Here is a 22,851-nt window from a genome sequence, read left to right on the forward strand (position 1 = left end):
AGCCCTGAGTTTAAGCCAATCATGGAGAGACACAGGTTTAAATTAACGTAATTAAGCACACATCTGTCATTGAGCAATAATGGTGTAAGAAGGCCTTTCTGATGCTGTCTTGCTTTAAATTTCCCTTTTGCCTAAAGTTTGTTCTATGGCTACATTTTCACCTTTCCCCCCATAGTCCATTTCAACACTTGAATGAATGTTTATTTACTAGGAAACAAAAGCATTGGCTGACAGAAAAGCTTTGCTGTTCTGGTTAGACAAGATTGTCATTTGTCATGTTTTAGTAATGCAGTAAGAAAATTAGCCTTGCCTGCCCTTAGACGAAAGAAAGTCACACTTAAGGTACGGGACAGAAACTGAGAAAAGGATACTACTGTGTCCACCAAGATTATTCTGTATGAACTTTGCCAAATAAGTCTCTCCTCCAGTTCCACAGCCAAAACCAAAGAAATTACTATAATCTACATTTTGCATTTCTTGCTTTGCATACTTTTCCTAAACGACTTGCTTTCAGGATTTTGTCAATATCAATATATACTGAGACTATAGGGATCAATGGGTAATTATGCCAAACTACCATAATTCCTACTTAGCTACTGAGAAATACCATTACTGTGAACATAGCAAAGACATCTTTTGCAAATGCTCGATGAAAATTGCTTCATGATTGGGAAGAGGCATGGAAGCTGCAGTGTTACTGCAAGGATGCACAGGCATCCTTAGGCAGGTAAGATATATATAAATTATACCTAGATTCAGTGATAACACAGTACTTAAAGTATTTTCACATTTTTCTAAGTTTCTCACTGGGGAGGGGAGAGTGAACACTAGGAGATGTATTCATCCTGCATCTTGAGCTGCTTCTACACTTTGAAGGAACACTGTGTGCATCAGGGAAATGTGCTCCAACACACAGTAAGTGAACCTTTCCCTTTCAACGTTCTGCTCTAAAAATTGTTTGAAACTGAGGAAAATACACAGTGTTCTACTATGCAAATAGCAACTTCCCTGTATAATTATAGTGCATTTTGCTGAGAATTGCATCATGACTAGAATACTACCAAGAGGGCAAACATGTAACCACTATTCTTAGTTTGTTAGAAAATTTTTCCCACATTACATAAACACGTACACACCCGGACTTGGGCAGCACCATCAATCTTTTCATTGTCTTTACCTTAGTAAAGCAACAGCTATTTTTCATTACAGTAGCTTTATTTTTATTAATGTTATGAAACAGATATTAAATTTTCTTCTTTAGTTTTCTTCACTGTTATTCTTGCCTTGTCTATACTACAGTTGCCTAAACTTTCTGTACTGGTATGCTGATTTAAAAAATAAACCTTAAAACTGCAGTAAAAGAATTCACTTCTAAATGTGTATTGAACAGAAGAAGAGTGTCCAGGAGTCTCCTGATGTTTTGTTAAAATGAATGCATGCACAGCTGACAAAAGCATAAATAGGATGTATTAATAGGATCACACACACTAGCCAGAAGCAGCAAAACTAAAACTTAGCAGATTATTGAAAATATCATCAAAACTTTGCAAGCTCTTCAATGTTCACCAGAAGTATGAACCGTGCAAAATTCCTCTGAACAGATGCAGCCTTACATAATTTTAATTCTAGACACATCTCTGACAAAGAGTCGGCCAGCTCAGGGTAACCACACCTGAGCAAGTCACGTTAAGAGAAGAGACGCAAGAGCTAAGAATGAAGCAGCTCAAAAGCTAACATTGGTATACTGAGTCCATATTCAAGCATCTGATTGATTATATGTCAGAACTCAGTTTTTCATTTCTTGGCTGAAGGGTGCTAAAATACCGAATATATTCTGCTCCCAAATGTTCCCCTACAGGCTTAGTGTTAAAACAAAAAGGGCATGGTATTCTAACTAACTCTACAAGGTAAAATAAATTCCTTATTTTCTTTCCAATACATGTTCCATTTTTATGCAAAGAACAAATGGTCAAGAAAATGAAAATTTTGAAAATAATTCTTTTATCATAAAACAATATACTTGTTGTTTTTAATGACACAGCATTCAAAACATTGCTACTGCTGTCTCTGAATGTAGTAAAATATTTTATTCCACAAATTAGGCTTTGCTTTGTTTGCATATGCAAGGTGTTCATGCATATTTGGAACCTAACCAGAGCTATAGTATGGTGATTCTTGTATGAGGGATGTTGTTTCTTGTCTTTTCCTGTGAATAAATTCATAAAGAAAATGAAAAAAACCCACCTAGCTGAAGTCAGTATTCATACCCATCACAATATCAAAGTACAGAACAGACAGAAGTAATACCAGTGAGAAGTCACACCCTGCTGCCAGTCCAGGCAGGGACAGACACCCACTGCCCTGTAACCCCAGGCCTCCACAGTCCATCAGATCCTTTTTGTGTGCCTGATGGAAGAAGGAAGGTCAAGTGTTAAATGAAGATGTTTACTTCCCACCCCAAAGGAAAGGGACGACTAACTACGCTTCACTATCCAAGGAGTCACAGAGTCTTTTGGAAGACAAGCCTCCTCAGCCAAAACTTTACCTTTTAAATAGTCAGCTGGAGAGGGAGTGATGTAGCATGGATTCAGCTGTTAGTAACAAGCAGGTAATGTACAACTTCTCTGATATTTCACCTCACATAGCTATTGCTTTGTCTTCACCAGTAATGTTTTTTTGGGGGACAGCAGTTTTCAAGACCACACAAAATGTGCAAGACTTAGCTTAAAATTCAAATAGAGACAAGATCTGTCAGGTATAGTCAGCATTGCATGCCCCTTCTTGTGGTTGAGTTGATCTGTTTTAACCTTGTAGATAAAATCAAAATTGTGTCCCCACTATGGTTTTTACAGCTGACATATTCTAATTATTTCACAATGAAAACACACTTTTTTGATCGAAGAAGGTATTTTGCCTACATCAATACAGCAAGGTAGCAAAGAGCTGCTACTGCAGACACAGCACTTCTGAGGAAACCTGTGCTATGCACACACGTTTTAGAGTCACCTCTCACCCATGCCTCTGAGCTGTCCAAGTAAAACAAGCTATACTGGTAAAATAAACACATTTTGCCAATAAGTACACTTGACTTTGTTCCAGTGCAGGTGTACTCTCAAAAACCTTCTTCATACCCCAACCAACAACGCCAGAAGACATTTGGAGCAGTGACAAGACTTACGCGGGCAACGCCCAACTTTTCCACCCAGTGATTCACACGTTTCCTCCAGTGGCATGCCAGGCTCCTACACCACAGAACCTACCCAGTGCTTCCCTGAAAAGCCTGATTTACTGGGATTGCACAAATCAAATGTCCTGCACGTGCAGGGGATGGTGCAGCCGCCTACCTGCTGCTCAGGAGCCCGCAGAAAACGGCAGCCGAGGCAGGGTGGCTGCCCCATGTGCAGAGGTTCTGTCAGGAGCCCTTGGGCAATCAGGTCCAGCCACAGACAGAGCTCCCACACCAGGGATGCTCGGGTACACTTGATGCCAGCACACCACAGCGACCAGAGCGGTTCTGGGCTCAGAACCAGCCTCCAGTTCTTGTCTGCCTTCCATCTAGTTATGCCTGCAGTGAACCCAAAGCTTCATTAGCCTAAAGCACACCTCCCAAAAAGGCATCTGGCTTCAACTTTTGTATCTGACAAGGAAGAAAAATCAGTTATTTTTGCAGTAATTTGTTTCAATGGCTGATCACATCCATTGTTAAGCCATACATCCTTTGAATATTTGAAACCTCCTTATTTTAACATCCATATTTGCAACTATGATTGCCATCCTTTCTCTGTTACAGCTTTCTTCTCCTTTTCTTTAAACTTCATTAGTTAGATATTATACTCACCTCTTGACTTTCTGAGTAATTAAAAAAAAAATCTTCTTATGCCTCATTATTAGAAAGCTTTTTTCCCATTCTTTAAATACTGCAGGTCTTTTCCACGTTTCTAATTTAGAAGGTATTGAAGTGCCTACTCAAAACAGTGAAAGCATAACTGCTCAAAAGATCTGCAGCGCTTCTAAAATCTCAATAGGGATGAACAAGCACACAAAATCTCATCTGGATCCCCATTCCCAAAAAATTAAATAACTTGTTGCAAGTTTTAAATGTTTTAAGTTTCTAACATTTAGAAGTTCAGAGAATATTCACATCCCAAGTCAACAGAAAGTATGCTACTTCTCATTTCATCAAGGAAAGAAAAAGCTATTAAATCATCAATTTATTTACATTATCCAGAGAGAAGAGCTATAAATATAACTCTTGTTTTATAAATATTTAATCAGCTTAGTAACAATTAGAATAATTTCATCCCACATGGGTTATGCTACCTTTGATTAAAAACCTCAAGGAGAAAAAAAAAGGTTGTTCTTCTTGTAATCCCTTTTTTTTTTCCCTTTCTGACCCACAACCATAGGGATGGAAGCCACAGCATGGTCATTCAAAATTAGGTTGTAAGAAATAAATGGAGAGCACACAACAACAATGTTATATCCTCCTTCCATATAAAATTATCACTGTGCTGCTTCCACTATAATCCTTGAATACCCTTGAGCAAAGAGCAGTTATTGATTTGAGCCAAATTATCTGACCCAAGAGACCATGCAGAAAGAGCTGAGAACATGATACAGCCTAAAACTTAAATGAGTTGTGTCTTATCTGCAAATATGACCATTAGTGGAAAGCCACTCAGCTCCACTTTACTGCCCACTGTCTCCACCACCTTCCTTATTCTTCCTTTCTTATACTCAGATAGGGAAAATGCCTTCTCCCATCCCTTACAAGGAACATATTTGGAGTGCAGCAGTGAGAGAACCCAAAGTCATGGCCCCTGATTCCTCCAATATTGGTCATTGTATCACTTTAAAAAATGCTATTTTAATGTAGAACTCAGGAAATATGACCAACCATATCTCAACTCGCTGAAAACCAGCAAGTTTTTCAGCAAGTTTTCCCCCTCCCCCTAAACACACTCCATATACTCAATATCACTGAGGTATACTTGATGGATGAGAAACCCAAGGCTTATGCAAGTCAGAACTTGCAGACATTTCCAAACTCCAACATGTTATACCTCTACTAAAAGTGAAAGCTGCAGTTTACCCTCTCCAGGGCTTCATTTACTGCCTCATTTCTAATTCCAGACAATCAGTTTCCAGCAAAACTTGAAAGCCCGTGCTCTCTCACCACGCAACAAAGGAAGCCAGATTTTCCTCCTGTACTGTAGACATGTGCTTTTGTACAACAACTTCTATTAGCAGATTGTTGCTTAAGAGAAACAGACTGGCAGTGAGAAACAGCTCAGCAGCTTGGCATTTGTTCTACTTGTGTAACCCTTCACAAACAGCCTTGCGTTTCCATGAAGGCAACAAACATCTGCTCTGTACACATACAAATATTAAATACTCCAGAAGCTGAAATGCTGTTCAAAAATTGGCTGAGTGGATACAGAGAAACAAAACCTGATTCACATTCTCATGCTTTAAGACCTGAGACTGAAATTGAGTGTAATTCTTGCAAAGAATTTGCAGAGATGTAGTGCCCAGCGTGGGCAACTACTTCAGTTCCCACAAATGAGAGTGCTAAGACCATACACAGAGCAACCACATAGCTGCCATTGTCCCACAGTGCCAGGACATGTGTTAAGTACTGCTGTTGGAGGAGGTCAGAAGTGCTCCAGAACACAGGAAAACACCTGGAGAAACAGAAAGCTGGGACTTGAGAATGGAGAGGTGCAATCCAAGCAGAGCTGTTCAGCGCACGCTCATCAGAGCATCACAGAACAGCAAGAAAACACAGTGGTTGTAGCTCACCATGGTTGATGATTACTAAAAAACAATAATCTCCTCAGTCTTGCAGTCTTCTGATCACCCTTTGAAGGATCACTCTAAGCAGTAAAAACAAAGAAAATCAAGCCTGAGCATTAAGGCTGAAACTTGAAATCTGCAGAAGTCTGAAGAATATATTTGGGACAACTAGGGAATTACATTCCTATGTATGAGTCTGAAACACTTTGTAAGTATTTTTTTAATCCTCAGAGAGCTGTCTATTTTGAAATTGCATTGCCATATCCCAGTATGCACTTACAGGGGAGCAGACAAATTACAATTAGTTTTCAGGAACATGACAGTAAAAATATTTAACCTATATTGCAACATAGTTTGTAATACACACTGCCTCATCATTATACTTATTCATGCTACAGAACAGATTTACTATTTATATTTATCAGATTTACTACGATGTTTACTACTGATAAACTATTCTGTGCATACAGAAGTGGAAATTAATGCTTTTTATTTCCTATTGAGAGTGCCATGGCAGCAAAGTTGAAAATGTATTATTCTATCCAGATTTTCAATGCATGTAGAATATAGAAAGCTCAATTTATTTATTCAGTCCACTAAATCTCTCCAAAACACTACGAGACATTCTCCCTCCTACCAAAAGTTCTTCAGAACTCCTATAGTCAGTGCACATGCTGATGGCCTGAGCAAACTTACACACAACCTAACTCCCTTCCAGAGCAAAGCAGAAAAATGGGAACTGTTGTTTCCAAAACCACATTCTGAAAAACCCAAACCCTCACTTTTCTTGAACCATTTTTAGGAGAGCTTATTCATAGGACTTCTCTAATACACAGTGACACACTACTATTTGCCCTGTATCTGCCCATTGTGCCTCCATCTGTTGATCACATACTGCATCACTGACAGCACAATTCACCACCAGAGAGCAAAATGATGTTTTGTTTTGGTTTTTTTTTTACTTAAAAGTAAAAAGAAGAGACGTGAAGCCTAACTTGGTTGAAATCACCTGAAAGTAAAATTTATTTTTGTAAACACCATAGCAGTGGATTTGACTTTAAAACACAGCAGCCTCAGTTTGTACTATTTTCAATTGGAATGCTGAAATAGGAATAATGTTCAAAATTTAAAGTGGGAAAAAACTGAAGCTACTCTTGTTCACAGAATATGGGACAGAATTGGCATAGATGTTAAAATCTAACCTAATTGACTTGGTTTTGGAGAAATGTGATTGCCACACCTACAGATATCCTTCCAAGGCAAAAGAAGAATCATTCTCTTGCTATCCTGTACATTTTTACTGTCCATGCAAATTTATAAGGATTACAGTCAGAGAGGGCTACAGTTACTTTCTATGTGGCTTAAGCACATGTTCTTCCTCTGCTACTGTTCCTTGTAAAACTTACTGTCAAGCTTAATAGCCTGTGACAAAAACTAATCCATAAAACTGAAAACAAGGGATTTGAGAAAAGAGCCTAGAAGAAAACAGGGAAAATAATGGCAATTTTTCTACGTTTCAAAGCCTGGGTCAAAGTGGCCTAATAAAAACCACACATCCAGCTCTTTCTGTCACCTCTTGGCTGGTTTCTGTCTGATTCAACTGTGCAAGCAGCTGCTGATGGCTGGGCAGTGGGAGAAGGGGCTGCTTCCCCAGGCCCAGCCAAGGGGCTCTCAGGAGGCTGCAGCGGGCACACAGTCACAGCCTGGCTTTTGTTTTTCAGAACAGGGACAAAACATATTTTTTCCCCTCCCTTGTCTGGGAAACAGGAAACACATTCTTATAAAGACTCTCCCACATACAGACTGAGCAGGAAAAAGGTGGAGTTTGGCAACATTAAGATTTGTTCTTCAAATGCAGACCAGTAATTACTGTAAGGTAAGCGACAGGATGGCTGGGCTTACTAATGTTTACTCACCCTGGTGCTGCTGTTTTCAAATGTATTTATATTTCATGCAGACTTACCCATAAATGTAAAAAACAGTTATTTTTACCTGAGTTTTCAGGTGGTGAGACCCTTGCACAGACTTTATTTACCTTTACATAAATGCAACAAATGTAAATAAATGTCTTTTTCAATGACTGTACAAGTTAATTTGTTCTTATGAGCCCTATAAGGTGGCTAGACATTTTTATCCATGTTTTACAAAGTATGCTGTTTCAAGTGGAGAATACAGCTCTCCAGAGCTCAGGAAAGTTCTACACCTCCACTTCAGAAACCATAAATCAGTAGTAATATTGTCTTTAGCTCAGGGGAAAAAAAATCATTAGGACAGAAATGTGTGTGGGTTTTCTAGGAAGGTCACTCACTTGTTAATAAATCTGTGTGTTGAAAAGGACAGATCTTGTTGATCAAATGTGCATCAGGAACACATTAAAAATAAGTAAAAGAAAAATAATTAGAATTAACAGAAATAAAGTTCTGCACTGGAAAAAAAAACACCAAGATGTTGGTTTGACAGGATTTGTTATGAGCTACCCATGAAAAAAATCCTAAAATAGCTTGATTGCATCACATACTAAGTTTGAGATGTTACTCACCTTCACAGGAAGCACCTAACATCCAGACTGCTCAGTATTAAAAGTGCTAATCTGGATGGGAATCCACCTCTCTTTTTTCAAAAGTTGTATTCCAGCCATTGAGAAATTATTTTTTAGTGAAAAAATTAAATGAACCTGCAAAAAGATCTGATTTCTTTCAGTACATACACATGTACCTAGAATTGTGCTTGTCAAGGTCACACTCAACAGCCTTTTAGAGCTTACAAAAAAAAAAAAAAGTAATCCTAAGTGCAGTGTTTTGAGCATATTACAAAACACAGCACTTAACCCCATGAAAATATTCAAATATATAGTTAGTGTAATACCTCTTCAGTGTTTTGTGAGCCATCACTCATTACAAAAATCCTCTCACAAGCTCTATGTAATCAAATTATAATGAAAAAAATTATTAAATGCCCCAGAGAAAATGCCTTGTTACTGTATCTTGAATACATCCATAATTAAAACTGACTGGGAAGGCAAACACTTGTCTTGAAAAATAATGTGCTCAACACCTTTGAGTAATGTAGCTGCATGACTGCTGTGAAATAAAGCACCCAAACCAACAACCCCAAGAGGCACAGAGTCAGCAGCAGTGGTGCTGCAGCTCCCTCCCATCATCAGGAGCCTCTTGCCAATGCTTGAGGTTCCTAATCCTTAGCACCCCGTGGCATCACTGTTGTTCTCTCCCGCATAGACTAAGTGAAAGAACTCCCATTTTGTTTTAGCTAAGCTGGCAGCACTAAGCAAAGTGATGGTGTATGCTGCATTGTTGGCAGGACACAGCCCTGGGACTTGGAGACTTTAAAGAAATCATTAACAGGTTTTGGTTTTGCTTTTTCTTCCTTAGCTTTAAAGGGGGCCATATTCAAGAGTCCCCTCAAGACAGCTGCAAGGAAAGAAACTTCAATTTACATCATCATTATTATAGGTATGGTTTGACAGTGGGCATGGAAAGAAAGCAGCTCTCATTCTCTTTTAATGGGAAGCCTGAATTCACTGAAAAAATGCTTTTTAAATGGCTACATTTAATACAATTATTCAGTATTCTTTCACAGCAACAACCCATTAAAAACCTCTAGTCCTCAGAGCATCTTAGGGAGAAGAAGCAGAAATAAACTGTCCAGTGCATATCAAGCTTTTGTATCTGCAATTCACAGTAACTGGTATAAAAGCTGACAGTTAATTTATTGCCCCTAGTTATTACTAATGAGCTATAAATTTGGCTGTTAATAGTTCTGGTGTAAAAGAGATAAATTATATGACTAGTCTGAGTGGGCACTTCTTACCCTGCACACATACAACTCTCATTATAAGCCCTAACCACAGTATATACTCCAGAAAGCAGTTCACTTGTAGGGAGAGAGGGAAGTGGCAGAGAAGATGCCAAGAATTTTTTTTTTTTATTAGGCATCTGAAGTGTTTAGTTGTTCCCTGTTCTGGTCCAGATTACTGGGGCCAGAACAGGGAAGGGTAATACTCAAATCCTAAGGTGAGCACTTCCTACCACCTGAGATTCTATATAAGAGCAAGGATGACAGTTCTCATGAATTTGCATGACAACATTGTTTTATATCAAGAGGTGAGACATTCTCTTTAAGTACATACACTATGGGGGATTAAAAAAAAAGAAAGAAAAAATAGAGGGAGGGAAGAATAGACACACACACAAGACCTGCAACAGCACATTCTGGAGTTCTGAATTAAAACTTTGCTTCTGACAGAGACAAATAAAATACCCATTAAGTTGCTGTTAGCTGCATGTAGATGAGCTGTGAGAATTAACATATATTCCTATAGGTTGTTCTTTGATTTAAGTATTTCCAAAACTTGGGAGACAAACTGATCAGGCCAGTTTTAAGAATATATATCAAAATGAGCATACTTCTGTGCCACAGCCTGAGTCTTAATCACTTTTTCATATTAAAAAAACAAAACAAAAACTTTTCTAATATGATACTAAAGTATCAACTGGCATAGAGTACTGCAGTTTCAGAACGACATTATAAAATTATTTTACACTATATGCCCCAGTGATCTGTATAAATGGCTGACAAAGAGGTCCCCCCCCCAAAAAAAATTTTGATATTTAATGTAAATACTTATTTTCTGTAAGTCATCTGCAGCATTCACCATGAAGGAGGCCCGGTTCCAAATCCATATTTGGGAATAACACTATTAATATAACACCAATGACTCACAGTGCAAGTTCTAATGAAATATTTTATTTAGAAGCATTACATTTATAATACTTTCCCCATATAAGGCTTGCAGTTTAAGCATTTACACATATATTGTTGGCAAATATAAAAATGCTTAAACTACTTTTGAATGCTCACGCATGCAAAAAAAAATTCCAAAGAAAACACATGTGAGATCATAAATCTTGTGTTGTAGGAGAAATCTTACGTGAGCAGCTAGGCTGAATATAAAGGGCAACAGAATCACAGAATGGTTTGGGTTGGAAGGGACCTTAAAGGTTATCCAGTTCCAACCCCACTGCAATGGGCAGGGAACCTTCCACTAGCCCAGGTGCCTGAGAGCCCCAGCCAATCTGGCCCTGAATATTTCCAGGGATGGGGCATCTACAACATCCCCATGATGTGTTCCAGTGCCTCACCACCCTCACAGCAGAGAATTTCCCCTCTTTCAGTTTGAACCCTTACTCCTTGTCCTGTCAGTTCCTGACAAAGAATCCCTCTCCTGCTCCCCTGCAGGCTCCCTTCACATACTGGAAAGCTGATGTAGTTCTCCACACCTCTTCTCCAGGCTGAACAACCCCCAGCTTTCTACAAACTACTTTCTACAATTTTCTCAACCTGAATAGTTTAAAGGGAAAAAAAAAAAAACCCTCCCAACCCTCTATAAGACAAAGACCATTCCTGAAGGTGAAGATTCACTCAAAGAGCCAGAATTACAATTCTAGAAGTGGTTTGGTATTTTGCACTGTATTTCAAACTTAGCAAACATAGAGCAAGGTGGACAGTAGCAGGAGTGCCTAGGGTACATAAATAATGCTGAAATGTCATGGAATTGCTGCAAATGGTAAGCTGTTGTCACCACAGGGTGACATGGTCCTGCTCTTTGCTTTCAAGACCCTTACATTCATCATCACCCTCTTTCTCCAGCCTTTGATAGCTCCATAACCTCTCCATACTGTTCCTGCAGTAGAGCCAAGAGGAAAACAAATGGGGCCTCTCTCAGTCAGAGCACAGGGAAGGGCACAGGAGGCAGAAGCTGCAGGAATGAACCTTCCCAGCACAGCGGGGCAGCAGTGGTCGGGAACAGCCAGGAACCCTTCCTGCGTGTGGGAAATGGTGCGAGGCTGGAATCCTGTCCCCAGCGATTGGCTGTGTCACTGTGCAGTAATGGAATGGCAGACATGGGATGCAGGGGAGTGGAGTGGGAGACTTGAGCAAAGTATTTTATTTATAAAGGAAACTTCTGCTGTTTATAGCATGAGAGTATTTGCCACATTTTGCTTGTCCTCAGGGGCTGTTCTCCCTCTGTACACACCCAGCAGTCAGAGCTGCCTTAGATGTCTACATCCAAACACCATCCCTGCATACACTGTAGCAACCCTCCTTCTCCAAAAAGCAGCAAAATAAGGGCATTTCTATGACATATAAGAAGCCATCTCACTTTGTAACTGAGGTACATGAATGAAGATCACTGTCAGCTTCAGCAAGCATAGGGAGTAAAGCTGTCACTGAGTTACAAAAAGGAGAGGGCTATAGCTGACCAAGAAAGTACTAAGGTACCAGGCAGAGCTCAGCCAGGAGTGCTGGCATTTTGTACCTTGGCTTGCATTTTCTCACAGCATAAAGCATTCTAAAGACTACTCTCCAAAAATGGATTCCCAATCAAAAAATCTCTGGAGTGGACAATCTATGTTTTTGGCGCTGATACATTTGTCTGTGCTTTCCAAGGATAACAGTCTGTACGGCTACCCTTAGATTTCCCCTTTTTTTCATGACAGAAAATGTGGTTATTTGGGAGGACTGTAAAGAAGTTCAAACAGCTGCTTCTCCTCAGATAAGATATTTGGGTGTTCATACTACCTCAGTCTGCCAGACGAGCTATTTCAACAAGCTTTCATGAGCTCTTTGTCACATCCTTCAAAGATATTTTTCCTGCAGTTGCAATAAGACTTAATAAAAAGGCCTTCTGAAGCAGACTTACTATGTTCTTTTCCATTTCTACTTTTTTGGGCAAAACAAACATAAGATACTACTTTCTCTCCTTGGCTGCTTTACGTCAGTGCAAGACGGAAGCACACAAGAAAAACAAATTCTTTTTCAATTTCAGTACTTGGCTCAAAATCAAAAGTCATTAGTTTAAAGCAGTGGCTTGGAAAAGAGGAAACATCTTGGGGCCAACAATATTTTTTATCAGTTAGTGAGCATCCATTAATCATTAAGATATTCCAAAATATTTTGTCCCCATCCAACTTGAATTTGTTTCTGATTGTGATAATCACCTTCATGCACACACAGATCCAAGATGAATGCAGAAAAAAAAAAAATTAAAACATCCCTTCCATGCAGAGTGGGACTCAAAAGAACATTTTTCACAAGGGCCCAGGGCACTGCTGAGCAGAGGAAGGTGCCCAACTATTTGAACTCTCAGGTGAAACACTGATGCAACAACGTTACAAGTGAAACACAAACTTTTGAAAAATCGAGCAAGTGCTCCTCAGCAGCCCAGACACTGAGGTGCTAAGCTGCAAATACTGCATTTTCAAAGCTTTCACCCCACCACATTTCTGAATGCATGATCTAGCTATATGTTCTTTTGGTACTTAATGTCCCAGGAAAACATGCCACACAGGAGTTATTCAGCAGTGGAGAGTCAGGTAGGGGCAATGACGAGAAGATAAAAAGTATTTAATTAACATCTAAACATTTTAAATTGTGCTATACGTGTGTTTCAGCAAATAATCTCTTGCACATGCTGCTCAGTTCTGTCACTATGGTTTGGGATGGCCACTGTGCAGGAGTTGCAGAGATTATTGCTCAGATTTCAGAGCCATCAGTTGACAAGCTTCTGAACCTGAACTTTGAGGCCAAATGTGGTTCACATGGCCTTGTCAAAATTACCATGACAAGCAGAAGAGAATCATCACATGGCTCTCTGGCCAGGGTCATCAGAAAGCCCAGTGTGGGTGCAATTTTTACCTTGTAGGCTGTAGGTCAGTAGTCCCCATGCTATTGGGAGGGAAGTCAGCAAGCTGCCCACCAGAGGAGTTCACTTGTACAACTGCACAACCCACTCAGCACTGCAGCAAAGCCTTCCTGCAGAGGGCATGGCCTCTTGCAGGGACACCAGGGGACACAGATATGTCTGCACCACTGTGAAGGTTATAGGAATGCACAGGCCTGTACATCAGGATTTAAAAGACACAGGAAGTTTGACCTGTGACCAAAGTTCAAGCTGTGTTGAGATCATATCTTGTGAAATGCATGCTTGGATTTATACCCTTCCTTAAACTCAAGTCATTTGGAGAAAAAGAGGAAATAGATGTGTAGTAAACAATATTTATTATTTGACACCCTAACAGCCTGCAAAGACTAATACAGAGTATCACTAATTCCAAATGATAAAGGGTCAAGAGAAGATAAAAAAAGAAATAGCAATTGCAAAGAGAAAAAAAATTGATGCTGCAATGATTACAGTGCCAGTGCATTTTTCAGTGTCACTGTGTCACAACACAGCACCAAGCAAATAAATGAGCATCTCCCAAGCTAAGATGACCTTCAAAAGAGATCATTTATACAAAGAAACTTTGCAATGCAAAGAAATACAATCAGCATATGGCAGGATAGCACACAACAGCAAAGCTGACTTAACAACATGGTCAAAGAGATGCTGGCAGGTAAGATTTCTACCTCAGTCTCAGCAAGATAAGTGGGTCTTCTAACTCCGTGTCCTCTGATGAATCTCAGCACCAGATCCCTGTCTCCACAAGCCCAACAATTACCCACTTCAACAAGCAAGAGCAAACATGCCCACGTCCAGTGAGACCTGCTCAAAGAATACCTATAAATCACTGTTTCTAAGTGAAACTCCGGATTTTAGTTGTGTTTCCTGTTTATGTTTGTACAGTTCTTACACTGGTGTCAAATGAAGTGCGATGGAACAGCAGAAAAGGGAAGCAGGGGAGGCTTTTTGTTGGTGGTAGGTTGGAAAATATCTTCAAGTATCTTAGCTCCCCTTGCAATCTCTCTCCCCCCTTTATGAATTTACAACTGCAATCAGAGCCTGAGCAAATCATACCCAATGGAAAAAAACTTATCATGATGACTTTTGCTACAACATCCTTGTTTACAACCCCCTTTTTTCCTGTTTCGTTTTGGGACATTTTTGGGGTTTTTTTTTTTTTTTGTCTGTTTGTTTGGGGTTGGGTTTTTTGGTTTGTTGTTGTTGTTTTGGGGTTTTTTTTGTGTGTGTGTGTTTTATTATTTTTTTTGTTTGTTTTATAATAAAGTTTTCATGCACAGCACTGCAAAAAGCACTCCCACAGTAACTATCTGCCCTCCAACACTCCACCCCAATGAGCTCCCCTCTCCTCAAGTGACCTGCACAACAGGGTGCCTCTCCACCTGACAAGTGGAACACACTGTCCCAAACAAAAACCCTTGAAGATGAAAACAGGCTTTTCTGCTGACATGGCAAAAGTTTAGGCTAAACAGGAAAACATACTTGAAGCTCTTTTTCCATTACCTTGCATTATTAAACCATCTAGGCAAGAGATAAACATAAAAGGAATTTCTTTAATTAGATAAAGCAACTCCTCAGCATCTGTTGTTTAATAAAGTAAAGCAGATCAGCATGTTAGAATCAGATAATACTGAAGTCTCCCACAAACTCACAGCTGAAGCTTCTTTTTCATGCAAGCATTTGGATGCCCCTGGTTTTACTCACTGTAATACAACACTTCCAGTTCAATGCTCACTGTAAAATGTAATGCCAGGTACACACTGGGCCACAACAAGTGAAATTCCTTAAAAGGATTATTCATCGTCTTGCAAGTTACAACAAGGCAGAACAGATACAGAGGGTGATCTTGCACAATACATTTCCCTGAAGTTCTATACCAAGCATTCATTTTTAATAAAACTCAAATCAATGAAAGATTGTACTTCTTGTAACTACAGTTTAAAAAAATTCATTTAACATAAACAATATCCATTACCTTTTGCTTTTCAGCATCATTTCTTAATTGACTGTCTAAGATAATCTCTCAAAGGTCACAAGCCTCTGCAAAAAAGCCAAGTTCATTAGAATACATTCTCAGCCTCTCTCTACTACAAACCCAATCCCACTGAGGGACCAATTTATCAGCCTAAAACCAAACACTGTAAGATAGTAACCTTCAATTATGTTTGATCCTGTATGCAGTTGGATAATGGCATTTTTATTACAGTCATAAAAAAATGTTAAGGATGTGTCACAAAGATGTTAACACCTAACTACTTTAACATTAAGAAAACAGAATCCTAATCAAATTTTGGATTTTTTTAAAAATCAAATGTAAACATATTTTGGCAAAGCAAAAGATCCTTCTAAGCTGCATTGGGCAAACCAGTGGAGGCAAAAACGAATGCAGTCCAGTTGAACATTGCCAAAGTATTCCCAATCCATCTGGGCTGGGATCTGCCTCTCCTGTGCAGAGATTGCCACTGGGCTGCAGCCTGGACTGTGAGTCTAAGGCACTGTGGGGTTGGTCTGCACACCTGTACTCTGAGGCACATCCAGAACATCTGGGCTTTTCAGGAGCTGCACCACGCAGCACTTACCTCAGCCCTTACTCATTACACAGGGCTAAAGGCAGCTCAGTAAAGTGACACTCCAAGACTACCAACTTTCTTCATTTGTCATGTCACCTGCAAGTAAACAGTCACCACTGCACAGTGGCAGTACAAGTCCTCTTCAGACCAGCTAAGCTGTGCTCAGAAATAAAACTTACATCCTATGAAGATACACAAGAATCTGCTTTAGTAAAAATCAAACACAATTATTTAAAAAAACCCATTCACCTGAAAAATCTCTCTTTTCAATTTTTACAAAATTCCTTCAACAAGGAATATTTAGTTCATTATCATTCCAGTTATGGTATATTTTCTGTTACTGAGAAGATGACACAGCAATTAGATAGAAATAAAATCAGTATTTTTAAAACCACAAAGCTAGCAAAGTAACTCAGAGTAGTAGTTTCAAGTAGCAAAAACTTAAACTAATTTTTCAGACTGGTGAAATTTAAAGTAATTTATATTCCGTGTCGGGGAGCATCACATTAAATGAGTTTAGCTTTTTTGTATCAAAAGCTGGAAAGTACTTAGAATAATTATCACAGGCACTTCCTCAGGAATCACAGAGTTTCTAATGTTTCGTGGCTTTACTGGGCAGATCCACCTCATTTTAACATATGGACAACTCTAACCCGCCCCCACCAAATGCACGCACTATAAAAGCAAATCCAACAAGACACAGAAGAAAACAAAGCTAAATAAGCTGCACATTTCCTACATTGTATTCCTCTGTTCTTTTTGAGACAAAAGGCATGGCCATTATTTCACGTACCCCGTCACTAGAGAGGAAAAGAAAGGCTTCTGTTTTCACGTGGTTTTAATGATGAAGTTTCAAAAGAGGATGCAGGCTGTTTCTTACCCGTTCAGCGTGTATGACCCATTCCTCCTGAGTCTCATACTTGCAGATAAGAATCTTAGGAAAAAGTCCAGAATGAGGTGGTTTGTCCTCTGCAACACCAGAATACAGGCACCTGTTTGGTGGTTGCACTTTTTGTTCACCAGGGGATCTCTTTCCTGTTTCTCTGAGTCATCAGTGGGGAACAATGTGAAACCACCACCAGAGCCACTGAGCAGGAAGCCCAGAGGAAACTGCCTGCAGCCAAACAGGAGTCTGGAGGTGTAAAATCTCCCCAATGCACCTCACAAAACCTTGGAGCCCACTAAAAAAAAGCAGCAAAAACTCAGAGGAGTTTTTCATAAAGTATCTAAAGCTCTCCCTGCACGTCCAAGAATAAATTTTGTAGAAAGCTGAAGTTGATCAGTGAGCTGCTCTTCAGAAAAGCCTGAGAGCAGCTTCAGATCTGTTCCCTCCTGCTCACCAGCCCTGCTGCAACTATTACTCAAGCACCCTCAGAGCACAAGGCAACTAAACGAGAAGTCCTAGATAACAAATACTCAGCATTTTTTGTTTTGAGTTTTTTTCCTCCCCTCAGTATGAAGTCAGAAATTACACATGTGGAAAGGGACATACGATTAGCGGTTAAAAGGCTTATTTTCCTTGTAGTAGGTTAAAAACAGGCAGATCTAAAGTCACACTCGAATACTGCAGGGAAAAATATCCTCTAGCAGTCCAGTGTGGGGCAAGCTGCCCTGCACAAATCACAGCATTGCAGTGTCTCTGCTGAGGCTGTTTTCCTCCCCTTTCTGCTCACCCTGATAGCTGTGAACCAAAGAGCTGCACAGCTCAATGTCTGCTGAGTCTACCACATAATGCAAAAATCACTCCAGGTAGCTGCTGATCATTTACTGCCTGCGAACAGATCAACACCGACTTAAGTAATAAATCACACGAAAAATATTTTTATCAACAGATGTTGAAATAACCATCACTTGTGGCCCAGGTGAAACTGCTTTAGGATAATGGGAAAACTGCACACTAGACAAAGATTAAATATTCACTAGCTAAAAAGCAGAAGCAATCAATCCCATAGAACTCTGGCCCGACTAAAACACAATTCTTATTCTAATGGCTCAAATGTCTAAAGACAGTAAAAGACTCGTCAAGCTGAATTTTTATTTTAAGTAGTTTAGCAGTTATAGAAAACCAGCCTAAAAAAAAAGAAAATTACTTGAATTCTTTATAGGTGCCTCAGATTATACAGTTAGGTATAATCAAGAATACCTGTATAGGGACTATAGATCACAAATGTTGAGAGAAAAAGAGTTACACTGAATTATAGGCTGAAGAAATCAATGTGGTCCTGCTGATAAAAGGCAATGAGACTGAGCTGTACGAACATGCTGCATCTACAGGACAGAAATTCTCAGCATCTATCTGGCTTAATCTGGAGCACTGTGCTCAACCCATGGCACCCTAGTTGAAGGCAGATGTAGAATTAGCTGTAGCCCAGAGAGCATCAGGAAGATTATCTGTCTTACAGATGTGAAAACTGAGAGAGAAAAACAAGACAACACCTTCCAAGAATGTAAAGAGAAAGAAAACAAAATGTTCTTCCTGCTCTGTCCATCACAAAGGCATTTGAATTAAGCAAGAAACACAGCAGGTTAGGATTATTCTGCCTGGTATGTCTATTTGGGTTTTAAGCAGAGGAATAGGTTATGGAGTCTTCATTATTGCAGGCCTTTGAGATGATCCTGCTCCAGAGCTGTAGACTGACTGGGTGACTTCTGCAGGTGTCTCTCATCCCTACTTCTCTATGATTTGCTCCCAGTTCTAGCTGGCAGAAAAAAAATTAAAATTGTGCTGTGTAACCATGAAACAAACTGGCTCAAGTCAAACCAGACTAGAGCATGCTTTAGAATTTCCTCCTCAAAACAAGACAGAGTGGCCAGGACTCCAAATAGGACCAACACATTACAAGCACAGTGGTGGCAGTGCTCTGTTTTTGTCATATTCTGGGAGGGAGTGATACCTCATGTTCTTCTCAGCTTTACAACGATCCTGCCTACGTACTGGCTGGCACCAGGGGATGATTATTCCAGTTGCTAGTCAGGTCCCACTGTCCCTCAAAATTCCCAATGGCCACGGAACAGCTCGAAGTCCGGCCCCTGCAGGCAGCTACCTACCTACCAGTGCTGAGTAAAGCATACACATTCTTGGAAGCTTATCAAAGTAAACTAGGATGATTTATTTGGCTAATAATTTAGAGAATAAAAAGATAAAGTTAATAAATCAAAAATGCTACATAAAGATAATTTCTAAATACTCTGCATACCCATCTCAAATGAAAACTTGTACTCAATGTTCTCCTTGGAATATGATATTTTAGAGGTCACCTTAAATCCAGGCTCATAGTAAAATCCAGGCTCTGGTATGTTTGCAGCTTTACTGGAAATAAAAGATACATCTGACTGTACAACTGAATCATATATGACACTGGCCTTTCTTTGGGTATCTACTAATTTGCATTGCAGGTGCACCAGCAATATGGAACATGGGAGCTGTCATGAGGTGGTGTCTGATAACTATTACTTAACAGCAATTGACTAAACAGGAGAATTATATATTTTTGTAATAGTAATAATAAAAAGTGACCATTCCACAGCTTTTTTTAAGTGCCTTTCTGGAGACAAAATGTAAGTGATTTAGCCATGAATTTTCTGAGCATTTTGCTTTCACTTGCTACCTAATTTTTTAAAAATTAATTTCAAAATTCTGCTGCTGAAAGCAGATGCTGGTTTTTTCATAACTCCACTTCTGCAGAAAGACATCAATTCCTTTTTTCTTTTTCACTCCCCCATGCTCTTTCAGGATTACAGCAGCACAAGGGTATGTGTTCTTTAACATCTCCATCTGAAAACTATTATAGGAAACCAGCAACTAAATATAAACTCTCCAATCAGTGCCAGAGTCGGCCACATCGATGCTGGGATCCCAAAATGCTATCATGGACAAAAGAACTTACCACAGGAACACAGCTAAGCCTACTTGCCAACACAACCACTTCAGAAACAATGAATTCCTGCTTCAGAGAGGTCTTCTGGAGAAATGTGTTTTGTTCACAGAGATTAAAAAGCCCCTTATTTTCAGTCAACATAAAGATGATAAACTCGCTGAATAGGCAACTCCATGGTGAGGCAATGTGCTATAGACATTATCTCCTACAGTATTTTCAATTAGCTGCACCTACAGATATTCTCTTCTCTCTCCCTACACGTATGCATTCCAGAGACTATACACAGGCTGAATCATCCTCACTGTGGTGAAGGCACATGGGAGAAGGGAAAACATCTTTATGTCTCCTTAAGACCCCTTCTGACAAATAAAGTGTTTGTACAGCCCACTTCTCTTTTATTCCCTTTCCCAAGCAGAATCCATAAACTTTAGCATGGATTTTTTTGTTCACAGGCTAAACATTCATCCAATTACTGCTCTGCTTCCAAGGGGAATTTCAACAGCACCATTTGGCCTAGTTATTCTGGACATTAGCTCAAAGAGCAGTTCCTTAGGTAACATAAATTAGCATGGATGATTTACCATTTTCAACCATGTATGTCCCAGCTACTTTGAGCTTTGAAAACATCATTAAAAGATCTATTTCAATTCCTATTAAATAAATTCCCATTTAATAAGGAAATGTACAGGCTGAGTACAGAAGAGAAAAGCCAGCCCTCCACTACTTGGACAGACTTACAGTACACTCAGAGCTTAATTATTCATCCAGGGGGAGCTTTGCATATGAATGAAACATCTTTCTACATCTAAAAAGAAATATTCACTAGCAACCTCAGTTCTCTGCATCTGGTCAGGAAAGAGAGGAGACAGAGTGCCCATATGTACCCTATTTGCAGAGCCAAGGTTTTCACAAGTGTTAAAAAGTTACTTCTACAGTATATTTATCATTACTTTATAGGCATATTGTTTGTCCTCTTTTGAAAAATCTACTTGAATTCGTCTGTTTGACTACTGAAGAAACAATTTACTCTCTTTCTCTGGAAAATACCCACTAACTTACTGCTTAACCTTGTTTTCTACTGTCTTGCATCATAACTTGTATTTAAGGACTGTCCAAGTTAATTCCCAAGATAATCAATGAAGTACTGAACTGTTACAGGAAACAAATTTAAGGCTGCTTTTCTGGGCTGATTATACACTTCCAGCACAAACAGTGGGTCAGCCACGTTCACTTTACTTCTACCTAAACACTTACCTAATTCAGACTTAATTTAAACACTGATATTAGAGGGACAGAGATCTTGCATATCACTATCAATTGCTGCTTGATAGGGAATGAAATAGTAAAAGAGGAGAAGTAGAACAGGAAATCTATAGCTAGATGTAAATGCTATCCCCAATTTTTTTTTGATTCATTTGGCATGTGAAGACAGTGCTGCCTCAGCTTCAGAGCTGAAGAGATTTCTTTGCCAAACTTGTAAAGAAATCCCATTACACCGGAGATTTTGGCTTAGTATTGAAAAGGAAGAAAAAAGCCCTGTGTGGAGATGCTACAATGGTCAATATAAAAATGAAAGCCATAATAAATTTCCTATAACCAAAGAGAGAGCCATAACGAGGGAAAAGTCTTTAATCTGCTTTTTAGGACAAGATTTTTGGTTTGATTTGGTTTCTATAATGAATACAACAGGCAGTCCTGATTTAAAGCGAAAAGGACAGCAGCACTGAAAGGGTTATTGCAAGCTGTTTATAATAAGCAAAGGAGGACAGTGTTGGAGAAAGTTACAGAACTGTAATAACAGAACAGCAATCCGCCTGGAAACGGAAAAGGGTGGGTGAGTGGTTTTACCGGACCAGGGCAAAAGCCAGGGTTTATAAATTTAGAAAAAAATACACACCCACACAAAATGTCTCAATCAAGAGTATAGGGGACGAAGGGAAAAAAAAGAAAGGAAAACACACAGAGCATTTTACAAGGGCTTTATATAAATTTTGCTTAATCATTCTTAGTGGACATCTGCCCATGGCTTTATACAGGAAAGACCAAGCTTTCAGTGTGTGCCAAACTGTCTGAAACACAAACCTCTGGCACACTGCCTGCTTTGATCCCCCACTTGGGGCAGTTTCTGGGAGATGGGCTTGGAGCAAATGAACACAGACATCGCTTTTTGGAAGGGCCAGCCAAAAGAGTTAATGTGATGTGAAGTGTGGAACTGGACTTCACGGTACTCAAGTGCATTCTGTTCAATTTACTTTAAATGGTTTTTAGGTTTTAAAAACAGAAGGAGCTGGGCAGAATTCAGTAATTAGTTTTGATGTTAGAGAGAAGTGCTTACACAGGGTTAACAAAACTACTGTGGCAAAAGAAATGCTTTAGTGGGAGTCGAAGGCTGCCCTGATTCCTGCAGCTGGGCACAGGGACAACAGGTATTTATAGAACTCTGGCAAAGGGCTGCAGAGCATGAAGACCCCCATTCAGACCAGCCTCCTAAACTCCGTCCATCTCAAAGGAAGGCTCATAAAGTAACATAAAAAATAGTAAGAGAAGACTGATGATTTTGGCAAGAGCAGCAAGCAGGTAATTTAGAGCAGGCACTGCCCCTCCAGCCCAAGAACAGGAAAGAACTGTATGAGTTACCAACATGCTCCACCCAACAAGTCCCAGTCGGTATAAAAGTCTCTGCTGCAAAATTTAGCTAATGATACAATCCAGGAGAAGTGTGGAAGTACCACAGAGGGAGAACAGGAGAGATATTTCTGAGAAAGAGACTTCAGCTAAAATTAAACATGATCAGGCACATAGAAATCCCTGAAGCCTGTACAAAACAAGCAGAAAGAAAAATAGTTGT

General features: G+C 39.5%; 1 protein-coding gene across 8 annotated transcripts in view; it reads right to left on the minus strand.

The window, feature by feature from the left end:
- MOB2 (MOB kinase activator 2) overlaps positions 1-22,851 on the minus strand; it is a 108,788-nt gene that overhangs the window by 37,432 nt on the left and 48,505 nt on the right. Inside the window, exon 1 of one of the 8 annotated variants that reach the window (XM_064425206.1) lies at positions 17,006-17,161. The exons of 6 other annotated variants lie outside the window; for them this stretch is intronic. In XM_064425206.1, coding sequence (XP_064281276.1) covers positions 17,006-17,043 — 38 coding nt within the window. In that variant the 5' untranslated portion in view covers positions 17,044-17,161. Of the gene's footprint in view, positions 1-15,530; positions 15,566-17,005; positions 17,162-22,851 lie in introns of those variants that run through there. One more of the 8 variants, XM_064425208.1, reaches the window with a different exon arrangement.

Source organism: Passer domesticus, chromosome 6 (assembly GCF_036417665.1).
Source record: "Passer domesticus isolate bPasDom1 chromosome 6, bPasDom1.hap1, whole genome shotgun sequence".
Lineage (NCBI taxonomy): Eukaryota > Metazoa > Chordata > Aves > Passeriformes > Passeridae > Passer > Passer domesticus.